The sequence below is a fragment of the Macaca mulatta genome, chromosome 9 (assembly GCF_049350105.2).
Source record: "Macaca mulatta isolate MMU2019108-1 chromosome 9, T2T-MMU8v2.0, whole genome shotgun sequence".
NCBI classification, from domain to species: domain Eukaryota; kingdom Metazoa; phylum Chordata; class Mammalia; order Primates; family Cercopithecidae; genus Macaca; species Macaca mulatta.
In genome coordinates this window covers 106,630,390-106,655,902 of record NC_133414.1, presented here as the reverse complement: position 1 = coordinate 106,655,902, position 25,513 = coordinate 106,630,390, and the positions used below count along the sequence as shown (strand labels likewise).

The window sequence follows — 25,513 nt, the reverse complement described above, 5'->3', positions numbered from 1 at the left end:
CTGTAATCCCAGCACTTTTGGAGGCTGAGGTGGGTGGATCATTTGAGGTCAGGAGTTCGAGACCAGCCTGACTAACATGGTGGAACCCCGTCTCTACTAAAAATACAAAATAATTAGCCAAGCATGGTGGGTACACCTGTAATCCCAGCTACTTGGGAGGTTGAGGCAGGAGAATCACTTGAACCCGGGAGGTGGAGGTTGCAGTGAGCCAAGATTGCACCACTGCACTTCAGCCTGGACGACAGAGCGAGACTCTGTCTCAAAAAAAGAAAAAAAGAGCATATCTATCACTCAAAGTGGTCTGTTCTGCTGGAAAATGGAATTTTGTAGACATGGTTTTTAGTGAAATAAAATTTCTACTCATTTCAAAAAAGAAACTGCAACAAAGTAGTCTGTTCTTAAGAAAACCAACATATAATCCTAGGCCAATTCATCATGTCTGTGCCTGCTACAAATCCTCTCCCATGAAATCTAGACCCTTTATTCAGAGTATTTAGTCACTTAAATCCAGGGCTTTATTACTTTTGCTAGTGATCACACTGTCTTCACCTCTCTCAGTCCCTCTTCCCTGTTATGCAAATTCATCTCATTCTCACCCCTTCATCGTATTTAGACAACTTAAAGCCAATGGCACAGAAATTTCAATAATGAAGCTTCTCTAAGAGAAACAAGATGGAGGACAATAGCAGTGTCTTCCCAACATCTTTTCTGAAAATCACCCTGCTCACCTATGGTATCATCATACCTGTGACCTCTGGGTACTTCAGCAGGAGCAGGAGTCCAAATCTTAGGGTGGTGCTTGTTGTCTCTGTTCCAGCTCCAAACATATCAGTTACAGTGGCTATCAAGCTTTCAATAGTAAATTCAGACTGTAGATTGTGCTTTTCCTAAAAATTATTTCATCATTTAATTATTTGATAGTGTGCCAGCATATGAAATTACAAAAAATCCAAAATATATCAGGTCGATCTAAAGATAAGGAAATTTGGAAACTACAGAGTGCAGTATTAAAACTACAACAATTGCACAGTGTTGCAGAGAATGTAAAATAGTTCATTTCCCATTCCTGCTTATCCATTGCTTGCCTAAAAATTATATTTCCAAGTATAGAATGTTCTCACTTATAAGTGGAAGCTGTGTTGGCCATGAAACATATTTCTTGTCTATGACACATAAGCAGGTACCTGCTCATGGTACTTTCTCTCTCTCCTTTTTACTCAAAACACATATATGAAGGTAGAGTTGGTATAGATATCACCTTGGAACACGCGTATTTAAGAATCATAACAAAGCCATCTGTGGTGGCTCATGCCTGTAATCCCAACACTTTGGGATGCCGAGGCAGGAGGATCACTTGAGTCCTGGAGTTTGACACCAGCCTGGGCAGCAAGTGAGACTCCCTGGCTCTAAAAAAAAAAAAAAAAATTCAAAAAATTGGCCAGGCATGGTGGCTTATGCCTGTAATCCCAGCACTTTGGGAGGCCAAGACAGGCAGGTCACCTGAGGTCAGGAGTTTGAGACCAGCCTGGGCAACATGGTAAAATATCGTCTCTACTAAAAACACAAAAATTAGCCAGGCATGATGGCATGTGCCTGTAATCTCAGCTACTTGGGAGGCTGAGCTACGAGAATCTCTTGAACCCAGGAGATGGAGGTTGCAGTGAGCCAAGGTTGCAGCACTGCACTCTATCCTGGGTGATAAAGCGAAACTCTTTCTCAAAAAAAAAAAAAAAATCAAAAAATGAAACAGGTGAATGGCACATATCTGTGGTCCCAGCTACAAGGGAGGCTGATGCAGAGAATCACATGAGCCCAGGAAGTCAAGGCTGCAGTGAAGCATGTTCATGCCACTGCTCTTCAGCTTGGATGGCAAAGAGAGATCCTGTCTCAAAAAAAAAATAATCAAGATGAAGGTTCGTGTTGTAAGTGTGGGGATCAAAAATGGCAGGCACCTGGTTCTAGGATGCTTCAGGGCTACAGTACTAGTTCTGCACTGTCCAACATGACACACTTTATGTGAAATAAATAAACACATTATTTGTTTAAGCCATGTTAATTGGTTTTTTTTTCTTATTTGTATACACACAATATTAATTGCTAGAAATAGAAGTAAGTAAATTAGAGACATAAATACATTATAAACCAGAATCAAGGGTTTTGCAGTTCTCAGTGTCACAATAGTGACATTGCAGAATAGGAGGCTCCAGTCTCTCCTTCCACCCAAGGATACACAAAATAAATATCCATTCACAGATCAATTCCCTCTGAGAGAAAGTCGGAAACAAGTTGAGAGACTTCTATATACGGGGCAACAAAAAAAAAAAAATCCACATAGACTGGGAAGAAAAAGCTACAGCACCAACCTCACCCAGGCACTACACCATACAATTGAGAAGGAATCCCCAACATTCAGCTTCTCCCTGGGGAAAAGAGGGTTTAGACCACACATTAACACCCTAACTCTAAGGTTCCCCACAGCTATCCACTTAACTTACCAACTCTGGGAGCAGAGAGGGCTAAGTATGCAGGAGTCTCTCTCTAGACCACCAGAAAAAGTACCAGTATTATATTGGCAAACAAGCACTTCCAGAGGTTTAATTCTCTAGGATCAGGGCAGAGAAAGGGACGAAGCTCAAAAGTCCAAGTTTCTGCCTAGATGAGACTTATTAGCATGTTCTGTAAATTGCTGCTCCTGACAGTGGAGCTTCTAACTAGCCTCAACACAAGTCCATATATGACAAGTGCACAGCTAACCTCATATTCAATACTGAAAAGTTGAAGGATTTTCCTGTAAGATCAGGAAAAAGATATGGATGCCCACTCTCACTACTTTAATTCAACATAGTATGGGAAGTACTAGCCAGAGCATGAGACAAGAAAAGTAAATGAAAGACATCCAAATAAGAAAAGAAGTAAAATTGTCTCTGCTGATGGCATGATCTTACATACAGAAAATCTTAAACACATCATCAAAAAACTCTTAGAACTGATAATTAAATTCAGTAAAGTTGCAGGATACAAAATCAACACACAAAAATTGATAGTGTTTCTACACGCTAACAACAAATGATATGAAAAAGAAATTTTAAAAGCAATCCCATTTACAATCGCATCAAAGAAATAAAGTATTTAGGAGTAAATTTAACCAAAAAAGTGAAAGTCACTGAAAAATATAAAAATTAAAAAATGAAGAAGACACAAATTAAAAAGAGATACCATATACATGGATTGGAAGAGTTGATATTATTAAAATGTCCATACTATCTAAAGCAATTTACAGTTTCATCGAAATCTCTATCAAAATTCCAATGTTATCTCTCATAGATACAGGAAAAGTCATTCCAAAAAACTTCATATAGAACCAAAAAAATACCCAAATAGCCAAGGCAATCATTAGTAGAAAGAACAAAGCTGGAGGCATCACATTACCTGATTTCAAGCTGTACTACAAATTAATAGTAATTAAAACAGCATGGTACTGGCATAAAAATTGATACATCAACCAACAGAATACAATAGAGGGCCAGAAAAGAACTCATGCCACTACAATTGATTTTAGACAAAGGTACCAAGAATATGCAATGGAAAGGGGACAATCTCTTAAACAAATGGTGAGAAAACTGGATATCCATATGCTAAATAAAATTGAATGCTTATCTCACACCATATACTCAAGCAACTCAACATGAGACTTAAATATAACACCAGAAACTGTGAACTACTAGAAGAAAAGATTGAAGAAAAACTACAGGACATTGATCTGGGCAATAATTGTTTAGATTTTACCCCTAAAGCAGACGCAACAAAAGCAAAGATAGACAAATGGGATTAAGTCAAACTAAAAAGCCTCGGCACAGCAAAGGAAAAAACAGAGTGAAGAGACAACGTATGGATTAGGAGAAGTATTTGTAAGCCCTATATCTAATAAGGGATTAATATCCAAAATATATAAGAGGGCTGGGAGCGGTGCCTCATACCTGTAATGCCATCACTTTGGGAGACCAAGGAAGGTGGATCACCCAAGGTCAGGAGTTCGAGACCAGCCTGGCCAACATGGTGAAACCCACATCTCTACTAAAAATTTAAAAATTAGCCAGGTGTAGTGGTGCATGCCTCTAATCCCAGCTACTTGGGAGGCTGAGGCAGGAGAATCTATTGAACCGAGGAGGCAGAGGCTGCAGTGAGCCAAGATTGCACCACTGCACTCCACTCCACCCTGGGCAACAGAGTAAGACTCTGTCTCAAAAAAAACCTATATATATATACACACACACACACACACGATCATATATATGGAACTTAACTCTATAGAAAGAAAATAAATAATCCAATTAAGAAATGGGCAAATCACCTGAATATTTCTAAAAAGAAGACATATGAGTGATTAAGAGATACATGAAAAAGATGCTCAACACTAATCATTAGAAAGTTACAAATTAAAAACAGTGAGATATCACCTCACATCTGTTAGAATGGCAATTATCAAAGAGAAAAAAAACAAGTGTTGGTGAAGATATGGAAAAAGGGAAACACTTGTGCACTGTTGATGGGAATGTAAGTTAGTGCAACCATTATGGAAAACAGTAAAAGGTTCCTCAAAAAACTAAAAATAGAATTACATGATCCAGCAATTTGGTTTATGGACATTTACTCAAAAGATTTGAAATCAGTATGTCAAAGAGATGTCTGCACTCCCATGTAAACTGCAGCACGATTCCCAATAGCTAATATATAGAATCAGCCTAAGTGTCCATCAATAGATAAATAAAGAAAATGTGGCATATATATACAATAGAATACTATTCAGTCTTAAAAATGAAGAAATTCTGTTATTTGTGATAACAGGAATGGAACTGCAGAACATTATGCTAAGTTAAATAAGTCAGGTCAGGAACAGGAAAACAAATACCATATATTCTCACTTATATGTGGAATCTAAAACAACCGAACTCATAGAAGAGAGTAGAATACTGATTGCCAGAGGGCTTGGGGGTTGGGGGAAAAGGGGAGATGATAGTCAAAGGCTATAAAGCCTCAGTTAGAATGGAGGAGAAAATCTGATCTCTCTTTTAAAAAATAATAAATTGCACAGCCAGTTGAATATAGGTAATAATAGAGTACAATCCACCTTCCTATCCATGGATATCACATCTATTGATTCAACCAACCTTAAATCAAAAAAAAAAAAAAAATTGGAAAAAGAGGCCAGGAGAGGTGGCTCATGTCTGTAATCCCAGCACTTTGGGAGGCCAAGATGGAGGATTGCTTGAGCCCAGAAGTGCAAGACTAGCCTAGGCAACATGGAAAGACCCTCTCTCTACAAAAAAACAAAATTAGCTGGGCATGGTGGCATGCACCTGTGGTCCCACATACTCAGGAGGCTGAGGTGGAAGAATTGCTTGAGCCCAGGAGTTCCAGGCTGCAGTGAGCTATGGTCATACCACTCCACAACAGCTTGGGCAACGGGACAAGATTCTGCCTCTAAAACAAAAAAGAATAAAATTCGGAAAATAAAAGTGTTTGTATTGGACATATACAGACTTTTTTCTTGTCATTGTTCCCTAAAAAATATAGTATAACAACCATTTACATTGTATTAGGAATTATAAGTAATTTAGACTGGGCACAGTGGCTCACGCCTTAAATCCCAGCACTGTGGGAGGCTGAGGCAGGAGGATTGCTTGAGTTCAGGAGGTCCACTCCAGCCTGGGCAAACACAGTGACACCCTATCTCTATAAAAACAAATTTTTAATTATCTGGGCATGGTGGTGTGCACCTGCAGTCCCAACTACTGGGGAGGCTGAGGTGGGAGGATCACTTGAGTCCAAGAGGTCAAACTACAGTGAGCCACAATCATGCCACTGCATTCCAGCCTGGGTAACAGAGCAAAACTCTGAGAAAAAAAAAAGAATTTAGTTAGACTCAATATTACCTGCAGACTTATTATGAACTTGGAAATGTGCAAAAGATAACATGGTAGAATATCCAAAATTATGGAGAAAGAGAACAGATTGACAAGACAAGGTGGGGCCAGCCATTATTGTATTCCAGATGTGAGGTAATAATCAACTTGATCTAGTAAACAAGCACAGCAATGAATAAGAATATAGAAATTGAAGAGACACTACAGACATGAAGACAGAGAGTTTAGACATTAACCACCTATACAGGATGAAGGAGAGAGTAAGGGCAATGGAGATGCTTAGGACAAGGGACTGAATGAATTGAGTTCTTATATTTGGTTGGTGAAAAAGTAATTGCAGTTTATGCCATTAATAATAAAATGGAGAGTGGAAGAACAAAGCACTTCACAAGGCAACTAAGGCTGGTTTAAGATGAGGGAAATATGTAACACAAAATTGACCATAACAATGGGACAGTTTAAAATACTGATTACAGGGAGTAATTAACATACAAAAAATGATTTCTTCCTATTCAATCCTCTAGAACAGCATTAATTTAATAAGGTTGTTATAATCTCCATGTTACCTGTGGCATGCCTAATATTATGTAATCAACCACAGCAAGACAAACCAAATCCTCTCAACAGATGTACTTGCCAGACAAAGGTCATCATGCCCATTGGTAACATTTAGAAACTTAACACAGTTTTCTAAGCTTATCAACTCAAAATTACACCAAGGCCAGGAAGGAGAGTAGAGCACTTGTAAACCAATAGTAATATTTCCATCTGCTTAAGTGAATTTGAAAAATCAGCGGTTATGTACAAATAGCCTATCAAAATTAAGCTAGTTGATAAAAAACATTGTTAAAAGAAATTAAAGAAGACCTAAATAAATGGAAAGACATCCCGTGTTCATCTATTGGAAGACTTAATATTGTTAAAATGGCATTACTTCCCAAATTGATCTACAGATTCAAAGTGATCCATATCAAAATATTTGCGATCTTTTTAATAGAAATTGACAAGATTACCATAAAATTCATGTGGAACTTTACATAACCAAAATAGCTAAGAACCAAAACAATCTTGGGAAAGAACAAAATTGGAGAACTGACACTTTCCAATTTGAAAACTTACATAAAAGCTACCATCATCTAGGTGCATGGTTTACTTCTGTAATCCCAGCAATCTGGGAGGCCAGGACAGGCAGACCGCTTGAGGCCAGTAGTTGGAGACCAGCCTGGACAAAATAGCAAAACCCTGTCTCTGCTAAAAATACAATAAATTAGCTGGCTATAGTGGCACATGCCTGTAATCCCAGCTACTCAGGAGGCTGATGTGGGAGAATCACCTGAGCACGGGAGGTAGAGGCCAAGATCATGCCACTGCACTACAGCCTGGGCAACCAGAGTGAGACCCTGTCTCAAAAAAAAAAAAAAGTACTGTCATACTGGCATAAAGAAAGCCATCAATGAAATAGAATTGAGAGTCTAAAAATAAATCCTTGTGTTTGTAGTCAACTGATTTCAACAAATGTACCATGGTCACTCAATGGGGAATGAATGTCTTTTCAACAAATGGTACTAGGACAACTGAATATGCACATGCAAAGAATGAAGTTCTACCCACACCTCACACTATAACCAAAAATTGACTCAGAATGGATCTTAGACCCAAATGTAAAAGTTAAACTTATAAAACCATTAGAAGAAAACTTGGGGTGAATCTTTGTGATATTGGACTAAGTAATCATTTCTTAAACATGACAAGAAAATTGTAAGAAACCAAGCAAATAAATTGGATTTCACAAAAATTAAAAACTTGTATTTCAAAAGACACTATTAAGAAAGTGAAAGACACTTGACAAAATGGGAGAAAATATCTTTAAATAACATCTGATAAGGGACTTTTATCTAGAATATACAAAAACATTTCCATCTCAATAATTTCAAAAATATAATAACCTAATTTTAAAATGGACAAAAGATCTGAATATATTTTTCTCCAAAGACAAATACAAATGAACAATAACCAAGAGAAAAGATTATTTGGTGTCAGGAAAATGCAAACCAAACCACATGGAACCACCTCACCCCACTGGGATGGCTGGAATCAAAAAGATAAGAAGCATTAGCAATGTTGTGGAGAAAGTGGAACCCTCAAAACATTGTAGCGAGAATACGAAATGGTGCAGCAAATTTCATGCCTAGGTTTTCTTCTGAGAGTTTTATATTTTTAGCTCTTACATTTAGGTCTTTGATCCAGCCACAGTTTCTCAAAGATTAAGCATACAATTGCTGCATGATCCAGCAATTCCACAGCCAAGTATATACCCAAGAGAAATAAAAACTTATCTATACACAAAATCTTGTACACAAATGTCCATACCAACATTATTCATAACAGCCAAAACAGAAACAATCAAAACCATCAACTAATGAATGGAAATATAAAATATGATATAGCCACACCCAAATATTATTTGTCTATATAAAGGAATGAGGTACTGATATATGCTACATCAATGAATCTTGAAAACATTGTGCTAAGTGACAGAAGTCAGACAAAAAAGACCACATACTGTGTAATTTCATGTATATGAAATGTCCAGAATAGCAAATCTATAGAGAGAAAAAGTATATTAGATTGCCTAGAGCCACCCCAATATGGGGTGACTGTTAAGCATATGGTTTTCTTTTCAGGATGATGGAAATGTTCTGAAATTGATTGTGGTGGTGGCTGCACAGCTCTGTGACAAATACTAAAACTATTGAATTGTATTTAAAATGTATGAGGGTACAATATGTAACATCAATAAAAATGTTATAAAAAATAAAATAAGCTAGATTCTAAATATTATAGTGAGGTCAAAGGAACAACACACTTTTTAAATACAGTAATGAGGACATAGCCACTGGTCACTGAAACACCATAGACCTTACAGTTCTCCTTAACCTGGAATTAACGGAGAGGATTCATAGCATTAAGGAAAGCCCTCTAAATGTGTACAAAAATGGAGAACTCATACAGTTTCATTTTTCTGGCAAAGTGTCCACATTTTAATGAGATTCTCAAATTAATTAGATCCCAGAACCATTGAACTAGCAGTAGAGAAGGTGGACAGTAAGAATAATTTGCTTCTTCCCTTCTCCAGTTTCCTCAAAGTATCTCATCTTCTTCACTTCACTCTATCTAGAACACATTATTCGAGCAGTCCTGCTAACATTCCATGGGCAATTTCATGAAAGTCACCTTCATTAGCATCTTTGACTCCGTGCCATTTTCACCTACTGGCTGATTCTTCATTTCCACCCAGTGTTGTAAAGTGGTTGAATAAAATAATGGTGACCTCACAAGAATTTTCTTTTCTAGAGTTAACTCTTTTCAGTTTGTTCTGGATTGGGCCACTTCTCAGTTCAAAGAGTACTTTGCACCTTAGTGTCCTGAGGGTATCTATATTACCCTTCTCAGTTTCCATATTGACCCTACCACTATTATTCATCATTTGGCTCCTATCTGATCCTCTAACTGAAACTAATATCTACAGATTTTTGGCAATATGACAAAATGGACAACTTGATTTTATTTCAGAATCTGTGTTTCTGTAGCCCACACTTTCAGCAAGCTGAAATTCAAAGATATGAAAAGTCTTGTAGCAAGTTTTTGACCTCCATTCTCATTGTACATATCCTTCTACACAACTCCTAGGATTATTTTCTCTAATAATTATATGCATCCCACTCTTGTTAGGGCTCACACATATACCTGATCAAATCAAAACTCTCCATGCTAGCATTCAGGTCTGCAGGTTAGACACCTCCAATTCCATATGTGTCCAGATTTACTTTTGGTTCCATTCAGTTAAGGCCTCCCTTCTCTGTCTCTTTGCCACCACACACCTCTGAACCTCTCATCACACTGTTCTGCACACTAAAAAATTGACTGCATCGTTATTCATTGTAAATATTTTAAGATTTACACCAAACATCAGGACATGCAGGAGGCCCATTTAGGTTAAAGCCTTTCACCTAACTCTCCCATATGCTGTGTGATATGACCATGCCCACTTTCAATTTATGACTATATATTTTGCATTTTCTAACTTATTTGTATTTCCTTTTCATCTGAGGCATGCATTCCGTCTTTCCTCAGATAAATTATTAGTACCTAAAAATATTGCTCACATATTCTAATTGTTTAACAATTCAATTATAAATTCTCCATGGTGCTTCACCCAGATCCATACTCATAATAAGTACTTAAAGTGATCGTGAAGAGTTTCTTGCCTCACCATTTAAGCAATCATTATAGAACTAATCAATGAACCACAAGATGTAGGCAAACAAATAACATTTTACCTGTTCCATTTTGATCAGGAAACAATCAATAAAGTCCCGAGGATTGTCCATGTCCAGGGATTCTTGATGTTCTTTTATTCTCTCCAAAACATAACTTTTAACATAAGCAAAATTTTTAACTACTTTGTTATGACTTCCTGGGAGATAATCGATGAGAGCTGGGAAATTATTGCAGACCTTAAAGATTTTTTAAAATTAATTAAATTAAACACATGTATTGAAGACATATACCATAAGTTAACTGCTGGTTTAAAACTGAAGTAAATTTTTAAAAATTGTCTCCCTCTTTAAGAGGAGCATTTGAGTGTACGTACAAAGTAGTCTTCTATACTGAAAGATTTAAGTTAGAAAATTCTCAACAAGGGATCAAAGATGATAATTTCCTATACTCATATATTGTTTTCAGAATATTAAAATATCTTCATGTCAATTATCTCATTTTTTACATTAATTTTTCTCTATAGCCTTGAAATATAGAATTACATGAATTGCTTTAATTCCCATTTTGCAGATAAGAACAGAGGTTAAGGAAATTTGAATAACATGAAATAGACCACAGAGCTGTTCCCTGCTATTTCTACTCCTAGCAGGAAGCCTCAGAAATAGAATCACTCTTTTGTAACTGGGAGGGGTACAAAGATACCATAAAATGTAATTCAGCATTTTATGGATAAGTACCCGTACACCAGAGTAGTTAAGATACTTCCGTGAGTAGTTAAGATAATCACACAATTATCTTTTAGACAGAGTTTGGGACACGCTAGCTCAGCACAGGGCAAAACTGTAATTTTTTAATGATTCATACACCCCAAAACCCAATCATTTTGTCATCTTAACCTTAATTGCCTTGCTGAAGCAGCAAACACCCCTATCCTATTCAGAACTTCCTGGTAGAATCTGTGCTCCCAAACATTCTCCCCTTTAGCCAAATAATGTGATGAAGAGGTCTCTAGCTGTGAATTAGAGGAAAAGCCTGTGAGTAATGCCAGCTTTTCAACAAGGGACTTGGATTTCCATTGAGTGTGTGCTTTTGGACAGTCACCAAAGTACTGCCAGAAACTGGATTTGGGGGTTTGGTGGAAAAAAAAAAAACACTAGCTAATGGGCTTGAATTCCAGCTCTATATTCAGGCATTTCTTTTCTTGTCTGTAAAATAAAGAAATCATCTATCTTTCCCAGATGTTAATGCCACAATGCTAAGATATGGACAAGCTGTAGTGTTCAACCACTCACTTCACAGAGTAATAATGCCTACAAAATTGGCACAAAAGACAGTTCCATGGGCCCATCTCTCCATGAAAACACCCAAAACTTCAAACAAAAAAGTCAGAATCAACTTTAACAGAACTCTGGAAATCAGTCAAAGGTTTACAGCAATCAAGAGAAAGCTGAATAAAGAAAATGGCAACTTAAAAATAGTAGAAAAGCTTTGTGGGTTTATTTTTATTTTAAGTTCCAAGGTACATGTGCTGGATGTGCAGGTTTGTTACATAGATAAATGTATGCCACAGTAGTTTGCTGCACCTATAAACTCATCACCTAGGTATTAAGCCCTGCACACATTAGCTATTTTTCCTAATGCTCTCCCTTCCCCAACCCCCCAACAGGCCCTAGTGTGTTGTTCCCCTCCCTGTGTCCATGTGTTCTCATTGTTCAGTTCCCACTTATAAGTAAGAACATGCGGTGTTTGGTTTGCTGCTCCTGCATTAGTTTGCTGATGATGATGGCCTCCAGCTCCACCCATGTCCCTGGAAAGGACATAATCTCATTCCTTTTTATGCTACATAGTATTCCATGATGATGAAGTATTTATGGCTACATAGTATGGCTTATGGCTACATAAGCTTTGTGGTATGTTTATTTGCTCTTGTCCCACCTCTGTCATCAGCTTGGCAGTGATCTTGTCAAGGGTAGCCCTGTTCCCAGTGGAGGACCCTGGTTCCTGGTTCCAGAGAGACCACAGAAGACCTTACTTGCAAAAAAGTATGTTTCTCTTTCTCACCTGTCTGAGGACTACCATGGGCTAACATGAGGCACTCAACTTTGTTTCACCTGATTCAAAATTCATTCAGGATGGAAAAGCAATGGCCATTTCTCAAAAACCTTCTAAGACAAATGAACAACCCAAAGCTACCTGGGGCAAATGATAACAGTTGAGGCACACAGTACAGCACTAAAATCCTGAAAATAAAAGCTGAGAGACAGTTTCTTTGGAAAACTGGGATGTTCAAAAGTGCCTATGTATACTAAGAAATTTAGAAAGTTATCAACATGCCCAGAGCAGGACAGGCTAATTAGAAAAACGTGAGAAGATCCTGAACTTTCACCTCTGGCTGATATCCAGGCTCAACAGTAAGTGAAGGCTATGACAAGGAGTGCCCCAACCAATCTGAAAGACTAGCCTGCCTCCTTCCCTCCTTTCCTTCTTTCCTTCCTTCGTTCCTTCCTTCATTTCTTTCCTTACTTCCTTCTATCTTTCTTCTACTATTTATATATATATAAATACATATATTTTTTCTATGTCTCTTTTTTGCCTCTCCACATTTAAGAAAATTTCTGTCAAAACTATCTGAACATAAGCTGAAGAAAAGACTTCAGAAACCACACATGATTTGCAAAAATAGTTTTGAAAAGTCACTAAAGAAAGATATAGCCTTCAGAAGAAAAAAAAAACTATAGCAGGCAACAAAACACCCTAAGGAGAGGAAAGACTCTGATTTCCAGAGTTACTGCATAACAGTATCCAAAATTTCCAGTTTTCAAACATTCACTTCACAGCTTGGTACATACAAAGTTTTGGACTGGGATTGGGGCAAGATGGCCAAACAGGAACAACTCCAGTCTGGAGCTCCCAGCGAGACCAATGTAGAAGGCCAATGACTTCTGCATTTCCAACTGAGGTGCCTGGTTCATCTCATTGGGACTGGTTTGACAGTGGGTACAGCCCACGGAGGGCAAACAGAAGCAGGGTAGGGAATTGGCTCACCTGGGAAGCACAACAGGTCGGGGAACTCCCTCCCCTAGCCAAGGGAAGCTGTGAGGGACAGCGCTATCTGGTCCAGATACTACACTTTTCCCATGGTCTTTGCGACACGCAAACTAGGAGATTCCTTCAGGTGCCTACACCACAAGGGCCCTGGGTTTCAAGCACAAAACTGGGTGGCCATTTGGGCAGACACTAAGCTAGCTGCAGAAGTCTTTTTTCATACCCCAATGGCGCCTGAATTCCAGCAAGACAGAACCATTCACTCCCCTGGAAATGGGGCTGAAGCCAGGGAACCAAGTTGTCTAGCTCAGAGGATCCCACACTCATGGGGCTGAGCAAGCTAAGATCCACTGGCTTGAAATTCTCACTGTCAGCACAGCAGTCTGAAGTCCACCTAGGATGCTCGAGCTTGATGGGAGTGGGGGGTGTCCACAATTAATGAGATTTGAGTAGGCAGTTTTCCCCTCACAGTGTAAACAAAGCCTCTGGGAAGTTGAGTCTGGGCAGAGCCCACCGCAGCACCACAAAGCCCCTGTAGCGAGACTGCCTCTCTAGACTTCTCTCTGGGCAGGGCATCTCCGAAAGAAAGGCAGCAGTCCCAGTCAGGGGCCTATAGATAAAACTACCTCTCCCTGGGACAGAGCACCTGGGGGAAGGGGTGGCTGTGGGGACAGCTTCAGCAGACTTAAATGTTTCTGCCTGATGGTTCTAAAGAGAGCAGCAGATCTCCCAGCACAGCACTCAAGCTCTGCTAAGGGACAGACTGCCTCAAGTGGGTCCCTGGACCCTGAGCCTCCTGACAGGGAGACACCTCCCAGCAAGGGTCAACAGACATGTCATACAGGAGAGCTCTGGGTGGCATCTGGCTGGTGCCCCACTGGGATAAAGCTTCCAGAGGAAGGAGCAGGCAGCAATCTTTGCTATTCTGCAGGCTCCGCTGGTGATACCCAGGCAAACAGTGTCTAGAGTGGACCCCTACCAAACTCCAGCAGACCTGCAGAAGAGGGCCTGACAGAAGGAAAACTAACAAACAGAAAGCAATACCATCAACAAAAAGGATGATGACGCAAAACTCCATTCGAAGGTCACCAACAGCAAAGACCAAAGGTAGATAAATCCATGAAGATGAGGAAAAACCAGCACAAAAAGGCTGAAAATTCCAAAAACCAGAATGCCTCTTCTCCTCCAAAGGATCACAACTTCTCGCCAGCAAGGGAACAAAACTGGACGGAGAATGAGTTTGACAAATTGACAGAAGTAGGCTTCAGAAGATATGTAATAACAAACTCTTCCAAGCTAAAGGATTATGTTCTAACCCAATGCAAGGAAACTAAGGACCTTGATAAAAAGAGGAATTGCTAACTAGAATAACCAGTTTCGAGAAGAACATAAACGACCTGATGGAGTTGAAAAACAAAGCATAAGAACTTCATGAAGCATACACAAGTATCAATAGCCAAATCTATCAAGCAGAAGAAAGGATATCAGAGATTGAAGATCAACTTAATGAAACAAAGTGAGAAGACAAGATTAGAGAAAAAAGAATGAAAAGGAATGAAGAAAGCCTCCAAGAAATATGGGACTATGTGAAAAGACCAAACCTATGTTTGATTGGTGTATCTGAAAGTGACAGGAGAATGGAACCAAGCTGGAAAACACACTTCAGGATATTATCCAGGAGAACTTCCCCAACCCAGCAAGACAGGCCAACATTCAAACTTGGGAAATACAGAGAACATCACAACGATACTCCTGGAGAAGAGCAACCCAAAGACACATAATCATCAGATGCACCAAGGACGAAATGAAGGAAAAAATGTCAAGGGCAGCCAGAGAGAAAGGTTAGGTTACCCACAAAGGGAAGGCCATTAGACTAACAGCAGATCTCTGTGCAGATCCCTACAAGCCAGAAGAGAGTGGGGGCCAATATTCAACATTTTTAAAGAAAAGAATTTTCAACCCAGAATTTCATATCCAGCCAAACTAAGCTTCATAAGTGAAGGGGAAATAAAATCCTTTACAGACAAGCAGACGCTGAGAGAGTTCACGTCCTTTGCAGGGACATGGATGAAGCTGGAAACCATCATTCTCAGCAAACTAACACAGGAACAGAAAACCAAACACTACATGTTCTCACTCATAAGTGGGAGTTGAACAATGAGAACATATGGGCACAGAGAGGGGGACATCACACACCAGGGCTTGTTGGGTGGTAGGGGGTAAGGGGAGGGATAGCATTAGGAGAAATACCTAATGTAGATGACAGATTGATGGGTGCAGCAAACCACCATGGCACATGTATACCTATGTAACAAATCTGCCCATTCTGCACATGTATCCCAGAACTTAAAGTATAATTTTTAAAAATTTAAAAAATTTTCAAATGTCTGATAAAATAAGAAAAATAATATCTCAGGAAGAGAAGCTCATGATCTCACCTGGATCCATGGGGAGCTCAGAATCCTGAGGTTTTCATTGAATTTTTCCATCAAGTTAAGAAATCTCTGATCTTTATAATCAAATCGATTATGGAAAATAACAGAGCAGATCACATTGCAGGGAGCACAGCCCAGGATGAAAGTGGGATCACAGGGTGAGGCTAAAGGATTGGAAATATTTTAAATTATCATTAAAATATATATATATAAAATACTTTGTCTTGGATAACAGGGAAAAGTAATTTTAGAAACTCTAAACCAATATCTACCTAGAAATTCTCTTATCAACACAAACTATAGTATATTGAAATTTAATACCTCACTTTTTCCTTAAAATTGAATTAATTATTCCATCCTAGCTATTTAATAATGGTTTTCCAAATACTGCATTTACTTCACTGCATTTCTTTATACAATTCTGACCCAAGATGCCTGTTATTTTGAAGAGAAAACAAAAAAAATTTAAAGAGGCCACATTTAAAACCACTTAATAATTCAAGTTATCAGTGCAGAATAACATTTATCTGGAAAGCTTGTAGACAATTGATTGATAGAGGAAGGGAGAAAATAGGAACCTGAAAACCTCTTCTATATAATGAATAGTTGAAGTAACTGTGTGTAGAATCAGCAGAGGAAGAGACTAAAGAGAGAAAGAGTATGGGAAAATTCAGATTGATGGAACAAATGTAAAAAAGCAAAAGTCATCTATGTTATACAAGAAAAAAGCTAACACAAATAAGAAGATAGACTGGTTTGCCTAAAATAAAAGTAAATAAGAAACTTTCATTTCAAACCTAAATTACAAATAGGGCAGACAGAAAAACTTAAATTGATAAATGGAGTCCTTTTGTTTCCTTATTTCGATATTGAAAGAAAAAAAAAGAATTTCCGGCTCTAAGAAATTGTGTCTATTATCACCGGGCACTATCTTCAATTTATTTGAACAAAGCCTGACCTCTTATAGAATCCTCGGTTATTGTTCCATCTAGCCATCCAAAAAAATACCTTATGTTATTATAAATTTTTTAATTTGATCATCATTTAGGTAATTCCATCATTTCACAAATCAATAAATTATTATAGAGGAAAGTGATTATTTGTGAGCAATTTTTAAATAAAATTGTTATAATCAAATCATCAATGAACTTTACACATGAGAGTATCATAAATGTAATTAAGAGTGACTTGAACAAAAATGCTGTGTGGTAATGATGGGGAATTAAATAATAGGACTGTGTTTAGTTAACTGCTCCTATGCCAGGCTTCTTTTCAGCTGAAACATGCCAGGGCACTAAGTTTTCAGAAAATCTTTTATTCTAGCCTGGAAGGCAGGGGATAATTTGGGATTATTAGTTTGAGATTTCTGTGTGTGTGTGCATGCACGTGCACGTGTGTTTGTACATGCCCATGCACATGATATTCATAGTGAAAATCTAGTTTATGATCTTTCCTTTCACTTCAATTGGGGGAGTATATTAGGCTGTTTTTGAATTGCTATAAAGAAATACCTAAGACTAGGTAATTTATAAGAAAAGAGATTTAATTGGCTCGCAGTTCTGCAGGCTGTGCAGGAAGCATGATGCATGGCAGAAGGCAAAGTAGGAGCTTGCATTCACATGGCAAAAGCCAAAGCAAGAGAGGGAGGCAGGAGGTGCTACGCACTTTTAAATGACTAGATTTCATGAAAACTCACTTGCTATCATGAGGAAAGTACCAAAAGGGTTGGTGCTAAACTATTCATGAAAAATCCAGCCCCATGATCCAATCACCTCTCACCAGGCCCCACCTCCAGTACAGGGATTACATTTCAATATAAGATTTGAATGGGAACACACATCCATACTATATCAGGGTGATAATAAAAATCAGGGTAATTTGTAATCCAAGCTGAAAATCAGACTTATTATGACAAGAACTTTATAGGTGAGTCCAACTGGGATGAGGAGAGGATAAATAACTTTTAATCCTAAATCCAATTGTTTTAATATTCACCGTGGATTTTGTTTCTATTTAGATTTGGTGAGGTCAACAGATCAGGTAGCCCCAAAACAGACTGCCCTTGAAAAGACAGTTCATTGCTCGCAGTTCCTGGAGGAGGGGCACTCCACACCACATTGAGGGTGTGGGGAGCCACATGGGGAAGTACCAGGGTTGGTCAGGAGGCAGCAAGAGCAAAAAGAAACCATGGGGCTGAGCCTTTATTGGTGTTTTCACAGGAAGAAATGAGTGAGATAGGGTGGGTAGACTGAGTAAGCCTGGGAATAGATAGTTTGAACAATTTCTGTGGGCTCTGGGATATAGGGGTGGTCCATAGTTGTCCCATAACTGGCTCTGTAATGATTTAAGACAAGGAGAATACAGTCAGCACTCTGTATCCATGGTGTATCATGGATTCAACCAACCCCAAATCAAAAATATTCAGAGCAAAAAAAAGTATCTGTACAGAACATGTACAGACCTTTTTTCTTGTCAATATTCTCTAATATTGGGAAATATTATAAACAATATTGTCAATATTCTCCAAATATATGGCAAATATTATGCCATATTTAAGGGACTTGAGCATATGTGGATTTTGGTATCCAAGAGGAGTCCTAGAACCAATGTCTTACTGATAAGGAGGGACAACTATATTGGATTCATGTGTGAGAGTTTGATAAAGAAGGTGGATGGGGCTCTGAGCTCTGGAGAGTTTGCTTTGTAAATCAGAGACATGTTGTGGACAAGATATTTGCTATCTCTAGGAACTGTCTGACTTTGGGAGAGGCAGTCCCTTCTAGGACCACAAAATCCCCAAGATGTCGAAGCATCATAAAAAAATAGAAAATAAAAAACATGATTAATACACAAATAAAGATGAAGGAAAATACAAAGAAAGCTGAATACAGAGCTAATGTACAACTAGGGAAAGTAGGATAAAGAGTTATTAATAATACTTAAAATTTATTTAAATAAACATTTTATAATTTGGCATTGTTTTTAATTGAAAGACTATGTTATAGCATTTATTTTCTTAAAATATATAAAACATTACAGTAAATAGTAACATTAAATAACTCCAGCTGATAATTTTAATTAGTTCTTAATTAACAGGGAAATTAAAATTGATAAAAGCTACACTAAAGATGCCTAGTCTCTTAAAACCATAGATAAGCATCATTATGGTAGCAATTATAGTCACACACCTCAGAAGAAACCCCCAGATATGTTAGTGAGGCTGACTGTACAAATATAGACCAACCAAATGAAAGTACATGTCAGTTGTTTCATGCCTAAAAGATGTAAAGAAATCATTCCCACTATGTCTGTGCCACAAGTATTCCCTGGTGAAATGTTCTAGAATAGATAATCCACAATTACACTATGGGAAAAACATTACTCTTTAATAATTTGAAAAAAATGAGACAAAACCTTCTAAATTAATGCTGTAATGATTTGAAAACAAACCAAGCCTGGGACAGAATAGGATTAAATAAGCCTTTTATACTCACACTGTATGCATAGTCATTGTGTACATGCATAGGTGCACAAAAGCTCCCTTGGCTCTCTGCTTCAAACCTCCCCCCTCCATATGAGGACTGACAACCACTGCCTATCATGAGAGATCTGGCCACCCCTAGGAGGTTTCCAGGGATGTCATTAGAGAAAAGAGCAGTCTGTTAATGTCAGAGTATTATGTATTTCAAGATAGCTAGAACACAAGTCTTGAAATGTTCTTAACATATAGAAATGATAAATGTTCAACGTGATGCATATCCTAAACACCCTAACTTGATCATTACACATTCTGCACGTGTAACAAAATATTATATGTACCCCATAAATATGTATAAAGGTTATGTATCAATTTAAAAATAAATTAAAATAAATTTTAGAAAACATTTTACAGGAAAAAAAAAAAAGTCACCCACCATTGGTTTTTCTCAACTCCTCCACAAGGCAGAGGGCTTCCTCTTGGACACGGTCCTCAATGCTCCTTTTCCCCATCCCAAAATTCCGCAGAGTCATGAGGGAGAAACGCCGGATCTCCTTCCATCTTTTTCCATTGCTGAAAAGGATTCCTAACAGAACAGAAAACAGAAACTAGGAGGGAGATTCCAAACAAGGACAAGAGAGCTGACACTCGGCGGCCACGTGGATGGGTCAAGTTCTGTCTCAGGAGCTCTTCAAGCCTCTGTTTTCCATCCTCCCCATCCCTATAACCACTGCCCAGTACATACACATGTACACATACACACGATACATGCACATTTACCGAGTCCTTTATTAACTTTTTCAGCCACTGGAAAACTTCCTCTTCCAGAAAACTTCTCTCCATGATCAATCAGGGCCTCCTTCACTGCTTCATATCCATGCAACACCACAATGGGCTTCAGGCCAAAATACACAGTGAACACAGGGCCATACACTTTTGAGAACTGAACATAGAAAAGGAGGTTCAAATAGTAGCAAAGCTCAGTATTTGGTCTATTTATTGTCCGTGATTCAGACTGATACTAGCATCATAATGTTGATATGATTATTCTGTCAAATACAGCTTCAAATATTTGTGGATTTTACATAAAGATGATGATTATTGTTTTAGCTGCACATATACAGTGCCTTCAATGTGCCAGGCAGTGGCCCAGGAAATTAGTATGCAGGTTATTAAACTTAGTCATCACATCAACACCTTGAGCTAGATTTGTTTACTTTATTTTACAGATAAGACAAATTGAATTTTAAAGAATTTCAAATTCATTGTCAGTGTCCCACAACTGAAAAACAGAACGTCCAAATTTGAAGCCTGCTTAGTCAACCTGTGATGCCTGAGCAATTTATCAGTTTCCAATGTCCATATTTTGACCAATATTCAGCCACTGGGACACTGCTTCAGGATCCCCTGCAAAGCTCATCCCATAGGGATCCTGATGCAGGAGTCCTGTCATCAATACTAAAAAATCTACACCTTTTTAAATCACCCAGATGATTCTACTGCCCAGCCTACTTTGAGATCCACTGGTATAATCACCACAGAAAGACAGTGGACCCTACAGAGATAGTATCAAGATGTGTGGCATCTCACAGAGGAACAATGTTTTCCATGCTGTACACTCATAGGTCACAGACAGCAGCTTTGTACAGAGGCCATAAATATTCTGTTACCACCCAGATGGCCCTGACTAATTCTTTCTTTCATTCATTTATGTTTATGATGAACTCATAGATATTTCTTTGACATCAGGCATGACTTGCTTTTTAAGAAGTTTAATGATCATAGCTAATATAAGCAAAATACATAGCATATACAGTTACTGACTTCTCAAAACCTTTAATCACAAAACACTTCCATTACCATTTTCTTTCAGGCAAAAAAATTATAGCAAATGACTGTGAAGCAAAGAAAAGCAGCAGGCCTTTATCATTTTGATTCTACCTTACAACTTAAAATGTTTCTTTTCTGGCAAAATGCATTATTTTATTCCACTATTTCTGACAATGACACAAAAGAAAAACATACTCCACAGGAAGTATTTGCTTTACAATAACGTACTTTAATAATTGGCCTCTGGTAGTACAGGAGGAATGTTGAGGAATGTTCCTATAATATAACATATAACCTTTAATAACTGGCCTCTGGTAATACAGAAGTTTCTATGTGACATTAATGGTTATATGTGACAAGCCCACAACTAACATCATATTTAACGGTGAAAAGCTAAAAGCTTTTCCTGCGAGATCAGAAATTAGAGAAGAATGCCCTCTCTGACCATTTCTGTTCAACAGAGTACTGGAAGTCCTAGTCAGAGCAATTAGACTAAAAATAGAAAATATTAATATAGGAATATTCATATAGGAAAGGATGAAGTGAAATTGTCTGTTTCCTGATGATGTAATCTTATATGTAGAAAATCCTAAAGACTTCAGAATGAAAGTGCTAGAACGGATAAACAAATTCAGTAAACTTGAAGGATACAAAATCAACATGCAGAAATCAGTGGCATTTCTATACACTAGCAACAAAATATCTAAAAAAGAAATTAAGAGAACAATTCATTTATAGTAGCATCAAAAAATAAAATACTTAGGAATAAATGTAACCAAAGAAGAGAAAGATCTATATACTGAAAACTACAAATCATTGATGAAAGAAATTGAAGGTGACACAAATAAAGGCGAAGCTATCCCATGTTCATGGATTGGAAAAACTAATAGTGGTAAAATGTCATACTACCCAAAGCAATATACAGATCCAATGCAATCCCTATAAAAATTTTAATCTCATTCTTCACAGAAATAGAAAAAACAATCTTAAAATTTGTATGGAACCACAAAAGACCCCAAATAACTAAAGCAAATTAACCAAAAGAATAAAGCTGGAGGCATCACACTATTGAACTGCAAAATATGTGACAAAGCTATAGTAAGCAAAACAGCATAGCATTAGCATAAAAACAGACACATTGATTAAAGGAAAACATAGAGAACCCTGAAATAAGCCCACACATCTATAATCAATTGATTTTTGACAAAGGTGCCAAGAACATACAATGGGGAAAGCACTCTTCAGCAAAAGATGTTGAGAAAACTGTATATTCTTATGCAAAGAATAAAACAGAATCCTAATCTCACCCCTTATATAATAATTAACTCAAAATGAATTAAAGTCTTAAGCATAAGACCTGAAACTAAAAAATAAAACTGCTAAAAGAAACCATAGAGAAAAACTCCATGACATTGGTCTAGGCAATGATTTCTTGGATATGATTCTAAAAGCACAAGCCACGAAAGCAAAACTAGACAAATGAGATTCTGACCACCTAAACTTCTGCACAGCAAAGGAAACAAGTCATAGAGTCAAGAGACAATCCACGGATTGGGAGAAAATATTTGCAACTCAGACATAAGATAAGGGACTAATATTCAAAATATATAGACACTCAAATTACTCAATAACAAATAATTCTATTTAAAATGAGCAAAAGGGTCAAGTGCAATGTCTCATGCCTATAATTCCAGCACTTTGAGAGACCAAGGTGGGTGGATTGCTTGAGCTCAAGAGTTCAAGACCAGCCTGGACAACAGAGAGACCACATCCCTACAAAATATTAAAAAATTATCCAGGCATGGTGGCATACACCTGTAGTCCCTGCTACTTGGGGGACTAAGGTGGAAGGATGGCTTGAGCCCAGGAGCTCAAGGCTGCAGCAAACTGTGATCCTATCACTACACTGCAGCCTACAACAAAGCAAAACCCTGTCTCTATTAATTAATTAATTAATTAAATGGGCAAAGGATTTCAGTAGACATTTTTCAAAAGAAGACATATAAATGGTGAACAGATATATTTTTTAAATACTCAACAAATTTAATCAGAGAAATGCAAATTAAAACCACAATGAGATATCTCATCACAACTTGTAGATATTATTATTATCAAAAAGATAAAAAGATAACAAGTGTTGACAAAGATGTGGAATAAAGTGAACCTTGGGTATGTAAATTAGCGTAGTGATTTGAGAAACCAGTATGGATGTTCCTCAAAAAACTAAAAATAGAACTATCAGATGATCCAGCAATCCCACTACCAGTATATACCCAAAGGAATTGAAGTCAGTATGTGGAAGAGATGTCTGTACTTCCATGTTTATTGCAGTGCTATTGATAATAGCCAAGATATGGAAACAACCTAAGTGTTCATCAATAAATTAATCGATTTTGTATGTGGCATATATGTACAATGAAATGTTATTCAGCCTTTTAAAAAGGAAAAAATATTCTTATTTATGACAGCATGGATGAATCTAGAGAACATCATATTAATAAAATAAGCCAGGCATAGAGACAAATATCATATATGATCTCACTTCTATGTGGAATCTTAAAAAGTTGAATTCATAGAAGTAGAGATTAGAATGGTGGCTATCAGAGGCTGGCAGGTGGAAATGTGCCAAATAAGGGAATACTTTGGTCAACAGGTACAGAGTTACAGTTAGATAGGAGGAATAAGGTCGGGTGTTCTACTGGACAGCAAGGTGACTATAATTAATGTTAATGTACTGTATATTTCAAAACAGCTAAAAAAGAGGATTCTAAATGTTCTCATTACAAAGAAATGACAAATATTTGAGATGATGGATATGCTAATTACCCTGATGATCAATTCACAATGTATACATGTGTCAAAATGTAATATTGCACCCCATTAATATATTCAATTACCATTTATCACTTTGAAATGAAATAAAACTTTGGGAATCGTGAGGTTAAATACACCTTGTAAATTACTAGAGGAGCATAAAACATACTTACATTGGTTAAGGATTTGCTCATGTCCTTAACATCTAACTGCAGGATATTTCCAATAATTGGGAGAGGAGTGGGGCCAGACGGAAGCCTCCCTCTTCCAGAGCTCTGTCTCCAGAGTGAACGGAGAAACAAACAGGAGAGACAGAGCACCAGAGCCACAGCTGGATCCATTGAAGGCTTCTCTTCTTAGTAAGAAAACTGTGGGCTTTCACTTCAAGGCTTTTATAACACTCGCTGTTAATCCACCTGTGATTCTAACTCTGACTGTGACTAGTCAGCAAAAAGCACTTTAATCTCTCTTCTGAATGAACATTGGCTCACTGAAAAAAATAAAAATAAGGTGTTCTTTTTTCTTGTTCTCATTTCCAATGCCCCACCCTGGAGATTCTGGTTTAACTAGTCTGAAGCAGAGCCCAGGTTTTTTTTGTTTTGTTTTGTTTTTCTTTTTTTCTTGAGCTGGAGTTTCGCTCTCGTTGCCCAGGCTGGAGTGAAAGGGCAAGATCTCAGCTCACTGCAGCCTCCACCTCCTGGGTTCGAGCGATTCTGCCTCAGCTTCCGGCGTAGCTGGGATTACAGGCATGCATCACCATGCCTGGTTGATTTTGTATTTTTAGCAGAGACAGGGTTTCACCATGTTGGCCAGATTGGTCTCGAACTCCTGACCTCAGGTGATCCGCCCGCCTTGGCCTCCCAAAGTGCTGGGATTACAGGCATGAGCCACCATGCCCGGCCAGGCCTAGGTTTTTTTCAAAACCCCAGGTGGTTCCACTGTGCAGCCAAAATTGAGAACAAATGAAATAAATTATTTCATCAAAAAAGTATTCAAAATTTTGGATTCTTAGATTGATGAACAGTTGGAAATATGACCTTGAGGGGAATCTGTGTATTATATCCCTTGTATGTAAAATAATATTTATCCTATTGAGAGGAGGTAGCCAGCTTGCTTTAGGTAGGCAGTAAGGGAAGGGTCCCCAGAGAACCTCCAACCCTTCCAGGTCATCGCCCAATCCACAAAAACCCCAAGTACTTACACTAGATGTTTTGTGCAGATAAGGGAACTTGCACAGGGAGCTTGACTAAATATGCCCGCAGTGAAAAATTCCTACCTTTAACACATGTGCAGTAACGGAATTAAATCAATATGGAGTGGCTTACACTAAGAGTCCACATGCGCAATGGAAGGAAGGGGTGGAAACACCAGGAATTCACGCCTTATGCAAATAAGGATCCCAGCCTCATCAGCTTTTCTATAAAAATCCTGGTATTCAACTGTGAAGTGGCAATCCGCAACCCGCTTTCAGGGCCTCTCTTTGCTGAGAGTTTTCCTTTCACTTAATAAATTCTACTCCACTCACTCTCTGGTGTCTGTGTGCCTAATTCTTCCTGCATAAGATAGCAACTCGGACCTAGCTGAGCTAAGGATCAGCAAGACTGCAACACTATAATGCTTTCTCAAGCACTGGGATCATTTTCCTTGAAAATGAGATCCTTTTGAAATGTTTTAGTGTAGTACTAACATTACAGCTGCCTAAACAT

General features: G+C 38.0%; 1 protein-coding gene across 4 annotated transcripts in view; it reads right to left on the bottom strand.

Annotated features, from left to right (window-relative positions):
- The window catches only part of LOC701855 (cytochrome P450 family 2 subfamily C member 18), a 37,623-nt gene extending 12,461 nt beyond the window's left edge, over window positions 1-25,162 (bottom strand). Inside the window, exons 1-7 of one of the 4 annotated variants that reach the window (XR_013397684.1) lie at window positions 25,009-25,161; window positions 23,981-24,297; window positions 19,944-20,106; window positions 19,600-19,749; window positions 15,689-15,849; window positions 10,265-10,441; window positions 746-887 (exon numbers count right to left, since the gene is read on the bottom strand). Coding sequence is in view for 3 of the 4 variants with exons in the window: in XM_077945122.1 (XP_077801248.1) it covers window positions 746-887; window positions 10,265-10,441; window positions 15,689-15,849; window positions 19,600-19,749; window positions 19,944-20,106; window positions 23,981-24,148 (961 nt within the window). In the remaining variant the exon portion in view is untranslated. 4 annotated transcript variants of the gene reach the window in all.
- Window positions 25,163-25,513: the final 351 nt, after the last annotated feature.